Source organism: Trachypithecus francoisi, unplaced genomic scaffold (genome assembly GCF_009764315.1).
Source record: "Trachypithecus francoisi isolate TF-2019V2 unplaced genomic scaffold, Tfra_2.0 Lachesis_group9, whole genome shotgun sequence".
Taxonomy (NCBI): domain Eukaryota; kingdom Metazoa; phylum Chordata; class Mammalia; order Primates; family Cercopithecidae; genus Trachypithecus; species Trachypithecus francoisi.
The window spans coordinates 38,294,954-38,307,066 of NW_022681474.1; the positions used below are offsets into that span (position 1 = coordinate 38,294,954).

The 12,113-nt window shown below is 39.9% G+C and overlaps 1 protein-coding gene across 2 annotated transcripts in view; it reads left to right on the plus strand.

Moving 5' to 3' along the window:
- VCL (vinculin) overlaps positions 1–12,113 on the plus strand; it is a 125,027-nt gene that overhangs the window by 66,177 nt on the left and 46,737 nt on the right. For both annotated transcript variants that reach the window (XM_033209668.1, XM_033209669.1), the window contains exons 3-5: positions 9,420–9,570; positions 9,725–9,833; positions 11,502–11,624. In XM_033209668.1, coding sequence (XP_033065559.1) covers positions 9,420–9,570; positions 9,725–9,833; positions 11,502–11,624 — 383 coding nt within the window. The remainder of the gene's footprint in view (positions 1–9,419; positions 9,571–9,724; positions 9,834–11,501; positions 11,625–12,113) is intronic.

Sequence of the window (12,113 nt, forward strand, 5' to 3'; positions counted from 1 at the left end):
GTGGCTCACACCTGCAATCCCAGCATTTTGGAAGGCCAAAGGGGGTTGGTCACTTGAGGTCAGGAGTTGGAGACCAGCCTGGGCAATACGATTAAACCTCATCTCTACACAAAATACAAAAAAAAAATTAGCTGGGCATAGTGGTACATTCCTGTAGTTCCAGCTACTTGGGAGGCTGAGGCAGGAGGATTGCTTAAGCCCAGGAAATGGAGGTTGCCGTGAGTTGAGATCATGCCACTGCACCCCAGCCTGGGCAACAGAGCGAGACTCTGTCTCCAAAAAAAAAAAAAAAAGACTTGTGGTAGTCTTTTTATAATCTCTAAGTGTATTTTCCTCTTATTCGGCATACATTTAATCTTCTTGGTTAGTGATAATTGAAATCACATGGAACTGAGGAATTTGTGCTCTTTTTTTCTTACAAAATAATTACTCATACTCAAGGTCTTCTCCTAAATTGTCTCAAATTATAGTAGGTGGTAATTCTGGGAAGAATGTATTAGAGGGTCATGAGTAAGCATATTTAGGGATCCCATAAGGCTGTCATTGGTCCATTTGATATAGCATAAGATTTTTTTCTAGCAATTTAGGTTGAAGATTCAAAGGGAGAGAGAAGTACTAGTTGATTGATTTAAATTATCTAATTAAATATTATTAGTATATAGTTAAGATATACAATTATTTAGGAAACTGACCTTATCCCTACTTTCATTCTTTAAATACTTTTTAGAAATTCAGATTTCTATTAAAATATACAAGATCACTTTAAGAAGCTAGGGAGCTTGAATGTTTAAATAAAATCCAATTTTCCATACATAAGACAGACTTCTTCCTGTTTCTGACTGCTGGTTAGTCTTAGTGGGATTTGTTTGGCTTTTATGAATGCCATTAAATTTTAATGTGCAGATCAGATGTCTTATTGTATTAAAAAATGGTGCAGTCTCTGTTTTGGACCTTTCATTTTACCACACAAGGGAACCATTAGTGTTAATCAATTTTATTCCTGTAAACCTTTTCCATTTCATCTTTTCTTTTTCGGTTTCCTTTCTCCATAATGGTTATTCCTGTCATTTTTCCCCCAAATTTGAAAAACTTATACAGTAACTGGATTTCATGAATGGATATATCACAAGACTTGTAGTTGGTGATGCTTTTGTTTGTTGGCTATAATTTCGTAAATGTTCAAGTTCCCTGGAAACAATTTAAATATTACCCTCCCACTACTTTCTCTTCTTTGGAAACTTTAATTACACATGTATTAGGTTGCTTGGAGTTGTCCCACAGCTCACTGATGCCGTTTGTTTTTTAAAATCTTTTTTCACCCTGTTTTATTTTGGATAGTCTTTATTGCTATGACTTCAGTTTCACTATTTTTTTTCCCAGCAATATCTAATCTGCTAGTAATTCACAGTGTATTTTTAGATCCCAGACATATCTTTCGTTATCTAGTTGTTCTATTTGGGTCTTTTTCTCTATCTTCCATTTATGTAACTAGTGTAACCAATCTACTTTTTTTTTTTTTTTCTTTTGAGACAGGATCTTGCTGTGTCACCCAGGATGGAGTGCAATCATGGCCCACTGCAGCCTCAACCTCCTGGGCCCAAGTGATCCTCCCACCTCAGCCTCAAGAGTAGCTGGGGCTACAGGCGCGCGACACCGTGCCATTACATTTTTTATTTTTATTTTTTTCAGATGGGGTCTTACTCTGTTGCCTAGGCTGGAGTGCAGTGGTGCAATCATGGCTCACTGCATCCTCGAATTCCCTGGGCTTAGGTGATCCAGCCACCTCAGCCTCCTGAGTAGCTGGGACTATAGGCATGCACCACCACACATGGCTAATTTTTTGTAAAAATGGGGTTTTGCCATGCTGCCCAGGCTGGTCTTGAACTCCTGAGCTCAACAGATCCTCCTGCCCCAGCCTCTCAAAGTGCTAGGATTACAGGTGTGAGCCACCATGCCTGGCCTGATTTTTTTTTTTTTTTTTTTGTAGAGATGGAGTCTTGCTATATTGCCCAGGCTGGCCTTGAACTCCTGGCCTCAAGCAATCCTTCTGCTTCAGCCTCCCAGACCATGGCACTGTGCCCAGCTCAATCTTTACTTTTGTTTTTTGAACATGTGGAATATAGTTGTAACCATTTTAATGTTCTTATCTACTGATTCTGTCATCTTTGTCATTTCTAGGTGGGTTTTGTTTTGAGACAGGATTTTATTCTGTCACCCAAGATGGGGTGTGGTGGTGCAATAATGGTTCACTGCAGCCTTGGCCTCTTGGGCTCAAGTGATCCTCCCATCTTAGCCTCCCGAGTAGCTGGGACCACGGGCACTTGCCACTGTGCCTGGCTAATTTTTAAATTTTTTGTAGAGACAAGGTCTTCCTTAGCCAGGAGCAGTGGCTTACACCTATAATCCCAACACTTTGGGAGGCTGAGGCGGGTGGATCACTTGAGGCCAGGAGTTCGAGACCAGCCTGGCCATCATGGTAAAACCCCATCTCTACTAAAAATATAAAAATTAGCCAGCTGCGGTGTGGTAGCACAAACTTGTAATCCCAGCTACCTGGGAGGCTGAGGCACAAGAATCCTTTGAACCCAGCAGGTGGAGGTTGCATTGAGCTATCACGCCACTGCACTCCAGCCTGGGCAACACAGCCTGACTTTGTCTAAAAAAAAGAAGACAGGGTCTCCCTGTGTTGTCCAGGCTGGTCTTGAACTCCTGGCCTCAAGCAGTCCTCCTCTCACCTCAGCCTCCAAAAGTGTTGGAATTACAGGCGTGAGCCATGACACCAGGCCTAGGTTGGTTTTGAATGATTGACTTTTCGTTATTGGTGGTATTTTCATGCCTTTTTGTATACCTGATAATTTTTGATTGGATGAGAGTTTCCTCTTACTGCTGTGACAAGTCACCACAAAATTTGTGGTTTAAAACAACACAAATTTATTATCTTACAGTTCTGGAAGCCAGAAGTCCAAAGTGAGTCAGCAGGGCCACATTCTTTCTGGAAACTCTAGAAAAGACTCTGTTTCTTTGCCTTTTCCAGCTTCTAGAGGCTGCCTGCTCTCCTCGCCGCTTGTAGCCCCACATTACTCCAGTCTCTGCTTTCATCATCATACCTCCTTCTCTCCTGCTTTCATTACCATGCCAGTGAATTAATGCCCTCAGTTTGCTGATAAAATAACTGTCAACTTAGAATTCTGTACTACTATAATAGTCCTTGAAGAATGAGGACAAAATAGACATTATCAAACAAAAACGGATACATTTTGTCACCAGCAGACTTTTACTAGAGGAAATCCTAAAGAACGTACTTCAGACAAGTCAGCTGATCCCAGACGTAAGCCTGAAATACAAGAGGGAATGATGAGCCAAGATACTGGACAGTTTGTTGGTAAATGTAGACAAGCGTTGATGTATATAATAATGGGATGTTTTTACTCAATGTTTCTGATACTAGATGTATGGGTTTTTTTTTTCCACACCAACAACCAGTCTTCCAGCTCTTCAGACACCAACTTGGTATTCAGCAACTCAATTCAATTCTGACACTAACTATCCAGAGTTACTGTCAGACTCCACAGGTTTAAGTGCTTAGTCCCATAAAACTTTCCTCACTGCAGATACCAGTCACAAGTATTGGGTGCCTGGTGTACCCACACTTCTGTCTGACTTTACTACAAAAATGGGAGCTCCTGCATCTCCCAGCTTTCGGGTTTGATAATTCGCTAGAATGTCTCATGTAACTCATGGAAATACTTTACTCAAATAGTTATCAGTTTATTATAAAGGATACAACCCAGGAACAGCCAAATGGAAGAGATGCGTAGGGCAAGATATGATGAGGAAGCTTTAATGATGTCTGAGTGCACCACCTCCCAGCACCCGGATGTGTTCACCAACCCAGAAACTCTCTCACCATGCCTTGATGTTTCTGGAACTAGTTTCCATTTTGAAGCTATCTAGGGTCCCCTAGCCACTAGTCATCTTATTAGCATACAAAAGACACTTTTTTTTTTTTTGAGACAGGGTCCAGCTCTGTCACCCATACTGGAGTGCAGTGATATGATCATAGCTCTCTACAACCTTGATATCCTGGACTCAAGCAATCCTCCTGCCTCAGCCTCCTGAGTAGCTAGGACTACAGTTGTGAACCACTGTGCCTGCCTATTTTATTTTTATTTTTTTTTAATTTTTAGTAGAGGGTCTTGCTCTGTTACCCAGACTGGTCTGGAACTCCTGAGCTCAAGTGATCCTCCTGCCTTGGGCTCCCAAAGTACTGGGATTACAGGCATGAGCCACTGTGCCTGTCCACAAAGACACTCTTAAGTGTCAAAAGACATTTTTAGGGAAAATGTTTTTCCTAAAATTTGGATCACTCATTCTTTTTAAGAACACATAGAAAATTTATAAAAATGAATCATATGTTAAGCCATGAAGCTAACCTAAATACATTTTAGTGTCTTAAGACCACATTTTCTACACAACTCATTTGAATGATAAATCAATGATGAGAAAGTAAGTGGAAGAGTACTTTATATGTAGAAGTATATTTTAAAATTCTTGAACAATTTATTGTTAAATAAATCACAGTGACAGTTAGAAATGAATGACAAAAACACTACCTATCAAAACTCATGGGGCCAGTAAACAGTGAAACAAGCAAACAATCCTCAGTTTTATTAATAAAAGAAAAATGCAGGGCTGGGCACAGTGGGTTCAAATCTATAATCCCAGCACTTTTTTTTTTTTTCCCCAGACTGAATCTTACTCTGTCGCTCAGGCTGGAGTGCAGTGGCGTGATCTTGGCTTAATGCAACCTCCGCCTCCCAGGTTCAAGCAATTCTCCTGCCTCAGCCTCCCAAGTAGCTGGGATTACAGGCACTTGCCACCATGCCTGGTTAATGTTTGTATTTTTAGTAGGGACAGTGTTTCACCATGATGGCCAGGCTAGTCTCCAACTCCTGACCTCAAGTGAGCCACCTACCTCAGCCTCCCAAAGTGCTGGGATTACAGATGTGAGCCACTGTGCCTGGCCCCCAGCACTTTAGGAGTCTGATATGGATGAATTGCTTGTGCCCAGAAGTTCATGACCTGCCTGGGCAACATGGCAACACTCCACCTCTAAAGAAATAAACATAATTAGCTGGGCATGATGGTGTGTGCCTATAGTCCCAGCTACTTGAGAGGCTGAAGTGGGAGGTGACCAGGAGGTTGAGGCTGCAGTGAGCCATGATTGCACCACTGCACCTGTCGCCTGGGCAACAGACTGAGACCCTGTCTCAAAAAAAAAAAAAAAAAAAAAAAGGCAAATTAAATTCACAATAATTTATCATTTCACATTGACTAGAATGGCATATTAAAAGTTCAGACATTGAGGATCAAGTTTGTATACTGCTGGTAGAAGTATTCAATTGATACAGTCATTTTGGAAAGCAGATTGTCATTCCCTGGTAAAGTTGAGTATATACATTTTCTGTAATGTAGTATTTCCGTTACTAGATATATAATCTAAACTCTGTTCATGTGTGCCAGGAGCCAGAATAAAAATTTTCATAACACTATTATTCATATTAACACTAATAACAGAAACAAGAACCTAGAACACCTCTAACATCCAGCAGAGGTAGAATGGATAAATTAATTTTGGTATATTCTTTTTTGCTTTTTGAGACGGAGTTTCGCTCTTGTTGCACAAGCTGGAGTGCAATGGCGTGATCTCAGCTCACCACAACCTCCGCCTCCCGGGTTCAAGTAATTCTCCTGCCTCAGCCTCCCAAGTAGCTGGGATTACAGGCATGTGCCACCATGCCCAGCTCATTTTGTATTTTTAATAGAGACGGGGTTTCTCCATGTTGGTCAGGCAGGTCTTGAACTTGTGACCTCAGGTGATCTGCCCGCCTCAGCCTCCCAAAGTGCAGAGTGAGATTACAGGCGTAAGCTACCATGCCTGGCCAACTTTGGTATATTCTTACAGGGAATACAACACAGTAGCTACAGTTGTTAACATGATGGACTGAACATTATAGTGTTGAACAAAAAGAACAGTCACAGAAGCATGCATAACAGTATGATTCTGCTTAAGTTCCAATATAGGCAGAACTCAACAAAATGTTGCTTAGGTATGTATACATATATAGGTGGTAAAAGTATAAAGAAAATCAAGAAAATAATTAACAACATTCAGAGTAATAATTATCTCTGGAGAATAGGAAGGAGGATTTGGTTAAGGTGGGGTTCTAAAGTACCTGGTACTATTTTGTAAAATGATTTTTTTTTCTTTTTAGACTGAGTCTCACTCTATTGCCCAGGCTGGAGTGCAGTGGCATGATCCTGGCTCACTGCAACCTCTGCCTCCTGGGTTCTACCGATTCTCTTGCCTCAGCCTCCTGTGTAGCTGGGATTACGGGTGCCTGCCACCACACCCAGCTAATGGGTTCAAGTGATTCTCCTGCCTCAGCCTCCCCAGTAGCTGGGATTACAGGTCCCTGCCACCATGCCCGGCTAATTTTTGTACTTTTAGTAGAGATGGGGTTTCACCATGTTGGCCAGGCTGATCTCAAACTCCTGACCTAAAGTAATCCACCCGCCATGGCCTCCCAAAGTGCTGGGATTACAGGTGTGAGCCACCACGCCCAGCTGCCCTTCTTATGTACTCTTAATAGAACAACACCTAAGTGAAAAAAGCAGAATACAGCGAGTGTACATAGTATGATCCTATTTGTGTAAAAAAGGGGGAAATGTACATTTTTGCTTCATTTAGGCCTGAAATGTTTTGTGAAGACATTTACATACAGAGGAAATACAACATTGGAGGAAACTCTATATTGGTTGCAAGTGGGATGGAATGAGTGCATGGAAGATAGTGAAGGGAAGGAGATTTTTCAATATATGCCCTTTTGGTTTTAAGTATGTGTATACTTGTGTAATATGTATGAATATATATTATATATTTAAAATCAAATTAAAATTTTAATTTTAAAAATAAAAAGAACAAAATATCCAGTCCTCTAAGCCCGATCAAATGCCACATCAAACAGGTCTTGCCCTTCACTGATATTTATTATGTACTGCCTTATGTTTTTTTGTTGTTGCTTGTTTGTTTATCTTGGAGACAGAGTCCTACTCTGTTACCCAGGCTGAAGTGCGGTGGCGTGATCTCGGCTCACTGCAACCTCCGCCTCTGATTCTCCTGCCTCAGCCTTCTAAGTAGCTGGGATTCCAGATGTCCACCACCATGCCCGGCTAATTTTTGTACTTTTAGTAGAGATGGGGTTTCACCATGTTGGCCAGGCTGATCTCAAACTCCTGACCTAAAGTAATCCACCCGCCATGGCCTCCCAAAGTGCTGGGATTACAGGTGTGAGCCACCACGCCCAGCTGCCCTTCTTATGTACTCTTAATAGAACAACACCTAAGTGAAAAAAGCAGAATACAGCGAGTGTACATAGTATGATCCTATTTGTGTAAAAAAGGGGGAAATGTACATTTTTGCTTCATTTAGGCCTGAAATGTTTTGTGAAGACATTTACATACAGAGGAAATACAACATTGGAGGAAACTCTATATTGGTTGCAAGTGGGATGGAATGAGTGCATGGAAGATAGTGAAGGGAAGGAGATTTTTCAATATATGCCCTTTTGGTTTTAAGTATGTGTATATACTTGTGTAATATGTATGAATATATATTATATATTTAAAATCAAATTAAAATTTTAATTTTAAAAATAAAAAGAACAAAATATCCAGTCCTCTAAGCCCGATCAAATGCCACATCAAACAGGTCTTGCCCTTCACTGATATTTATTATGTACTGCCTTATGTTTTTTTGTTGTTGCTTGTTTGTTTATCTTGGAGACAGAGTCCTACTCTGTTACCCAGGCTGAAGTGCGGTGGCGTGATCTCGGCTCACTGCAACCTCCGCCTCTGATTCTCCTGCCTCAGCCTTCTAAGTAGCTGGGATTCCAGATGTCCACCACTATACCTGGCTAATTTTTGTATTTTTAGTGGAGATGGGGTTTCACCATATTGGCCAGGCTGGTCTCGAATTCCCGACCTCAAGTGATCCGCCCACCTTGGCCTCTCAAAGTGCTGGGATTACAGGCATGAGCCACCACGCCCTGCCATGTATTGGCTTATTCTGCCAATGTTTGTGTCTTGCCTTAGTAAAATATGCTCCTTGAGAGTTAGAATAGTGCTTTTTACATCCTTATATACATACCTACAGTGTCCACAGCCCAGTGCTTCTTATGTAGTTGAAATTCATAAGTTGGTTTAATTCTACCTGTTAACAATGTAATACTGCTTTATACTTGTGGAGTTTCTGTATTACTTCATTTATCCTCAAAACAACCCTGTGAGGTAGGCTTTTATTTGCAGGTGACATTTTCTGTGTTTTCAAATGAGAATGTATAATTTTGGCTAAGCATTTTATTTAACTTTAAGCAGTTTGTTCCTTATCTTTATAAGTTACTCAGTCACAACATAATGGCTATATTGAATATGAGACTAGAGGAGATGATCTATTAGGTTATTTTCAACTTTGTGTGGATGAATAATTGAATGAATGAATACATTTTATTAGTACAAGGAAGGCAAAGAGAATACTTGGTGTATGCATTTTGGGTTCCTCTTTTAAATGAATCCCTCCCCAGTTCCCCTCCTGCCACTCAACCTTTGGCTGACCTGCTTGCTTATATTAATATTAAACTATTAATAACTGACTTAGTTACTAATACTACTGACCTTTAATTAACAATATATTTTCATTTTCATTTTTGTTTTTATTTTCTCTTAACAATCTATTTTCAAATGGTCCAATGGATTTGTCAAACAAATTTATTTAGCTAGATGAATGAGTGAGAAATTTATGCATTGCTTCATACTTTTTTTGTGTGTTTCTTCCTATTCCTTTGCTTTGTTTAGTTATTAAATTTCACTTAACACCATACTTTGGCATTTTATTTCCGGATGTTAGATCTGAAAATGATGCCAAGGATTTCAGTTCTTTGCTCAGTGTCTTTTAATGACAGTGTGTGTAGGGTGGGGTGGGGGGGAATAAGGAAACAGAGGCATTACAGAGATAGAGCAACCTAAAGTCAAGGAGCCCAGATGTTTTCTCATTATTTTTTGTTGTCAGGAAATAAAGAATAAGGGCAGTGCACTGAATGAATGTGCTGCTTTTACCTGTAATTTTGTAATTTTCTATTTGAAACAGGGTCTCTCAAAATGCTAGGATGACAGGCGTGAGCCACTGCGCCCTGCCTAAATTGTAAAATCTAAAAACTTAGGTCCTATTATCAATTGGTCTTGGCTATTTTTCATGTAGGGAAAAAAAGTGTGAATTTCCATGCATATTCTGTCTTTGCATTTGCATATAGTGTTCTTCTGTGTAGTTCTGCCAATGTCTTAACCTGTGTTCTTCCCTATAGGGTGGAGAATGCTTGCACCAAGCTTGTCCAGGCAGCTCAGATGCTTCAGTCAGACCCTTATTCAGTGCCTGCTCGAGACTATCTAATTGATGGGTCAAGGGGCATCCTCTCTGGAACATCAGACCTGCTCCTTACTTTCGACGAGGCTGAGGTAGGCAATCTGAGACAAAAAGCCTACTCTTAAAGATAATAATGGAAGATTGATGATTGTTTAGAACGAAAATATGTTGAATGCTGCACATCTGTGTTACTGTGTTTGCTGGTTGTCCACTCATGTGATTGAATACTCTGAAATATATTTTCAGGTCCGTAAAATTATTAGAGTTTGCAAAGGAATTTTGGAATATCTTACAGTGGCAGAGGTGGTGGAGACTATGGAAGATTTGGTCACTTACACAAAGAATCTTGGGCCAGGTTAGTTATATCCAATTTCTATAACATTTTTGAAGGGTTGTTCATGTTGGAGCCAAAGGAAAGGGTACCCTCTTCCTACTTTTTGCAGAAGATAGGTGAAGATGAATTGGACTTTCAGGTGTCTGCTCTGTTGATGGAGCTGATGCTGTGCTTTGAAGTGATGTCATTGTCTCTGGTATCTGAATCTGCTTTCTATATATCCTGGCCTTGTCAAACGAATTAAACCAAACATTGCAAATACTGCTACTGGAGAATGTAGGAAATAGTTATCTATTACTGTAATGCTGAAGGCCATCCTGCATCCTGATCTCTTCATTCCACATTACACAGCATTCCTTCACTGTCTGCCAGCTGGCCTGTAGTTCTTTATGACCTCTTAGCTTGCTAATTAGCCTGCCTACTATTATGAACTCATGCCCTAACCAAAGGCTGCATAATATAATCAGACCTAGAAGGAGAGAAGAGCTATTGTGGTTAAATTTTATTTTGAAATGATTATTCAGGCATCTGAGCATTAAATATTCAAAATATATAAACGGATACCAGCTTTTGATGTTACAGACATATAACATGAACTTGAGGGTCTTTAAAGTATGAATGAGACCAGTGACAAGGTATGTTAGATGTTTAATCTTCTTAACTTGATTTTTACCACTTTATAAAATTCATTTGTTTTATGTGAAATGTTGATTTTTAATTAACAACATTTTTATGAGATTCTAGTGTAGGTGTTCTATAAAACTTAATGGCAGTTAAGAATTTGAGCCATCACTGAAGATCACCTGGAAATAGGTTTCTCTGGTGGCTTTATAGTAGTCTTAAAATTTCTTGTAATACTGGCAAAAATGTATTTCCCCAAATGGAATCTTATGCAGAATCCCCAAACATAAAAGACAAAATGGAGCTACTTTGGGTGAAGCAGGAGCAGACGCATCTCTGCTTCTCTTTGGCCTTGATGGTCTATGAGACAACTTGAGAAATCCTAGGAGGAATTTGAAAATCAAAGCTTTGGAGAATCACATAGTGCCTTTGAATAACAACCAACGTAAACAAAAAGTGCTAGCAGACTGATTCCAAAACACCAGATGCTTTCAAACACTGTCATCCCTATAATTATTTTTATAATATTTCTATTTGTTTCTAATTATAAAACTAGTACATGCTTATTTTGGACAAATTGGAAAGTACAGAAAAATAGAAAGATGAAAACAAAACATATCATTGTCATTCTTAGACCTTTTTTCAGCCACTAGATTCAGTACTAGGCTCATGTGAGATTTTTACATAACATAGTAGAGAGTTCAGAGACATGACATGAAACCTGTATGCATAGAAGCCTGGAAAAACGTTTTTTCCCTTACCTGTGAATTTCTTTTTAATAAATATATATTTATTCATTTAGATGTTTAATATTTGTGAACGTATTTATATCAAAATGTGAAAATGTTTATCACATTTAGGGTTTACATTTCATACATTACTTTCATTGAAAAGAGTAATGTTGCATAAATATTAGAGTTCAGTGATGGTGTCTGTTGTTTAAATAAGTGAGCAATCGGTTTGAATTTTCATAGTATTTCATAATGGATTTAGAGTGGTCTGGCTGGGAAAGCCAGACCCTGGATTGTTTCACTACTCACCCTGCACAGTTTCTTCTTTGTGCCCCAGGAATGACTAAGATGGCCAAGATGATTGATGAGAGACAGCAGGAGCTGACTCACCAGGAGCACCGAGTGATGTTGGTGAACTCAATGAACACCGTGAAAGAGTTGCTGCCAGTTCTCATTTCAGGTACTTCCTGCCTGTACATTATTTTATACGGGGAAAAAAATGTTAGCGTGTTCTAAACTCTGAGGTTCATTTTCTTTTATTCATTTATTTATTTATTTATTGAGACGAAGTCTCACTCTGTCGCCAGGCTGGAGTGCAGAGGTGCTATCTCAGCTCACTGCAACCTCTGCCTCCTGTGTTCAAGTGATTCTGCTGCCTCAGCCTCCCTAGTAGCTGGGATACAGGTGTGCACTGCCACACCTAGCTAATTTTTGTATTTTCAGTAGAGACGGGGTTTCACCATGTTGGCCAGGATGGTCTTGATCTCTTGACCTCGTGATCTGCCTGCCTCGGCCTCCCAAAGTGCTGGGATTACAGGCGTGAGCTATGGCTCCTGGCATGAGATTCATTTTCTTTTGTGGCTTCACTGCATATCCTTCAGCCTAGGTAAAAATGAGGCCTGATTGATTGGTTATCACATGATGGCTGTAGCTGATTGGCTGAGAACCA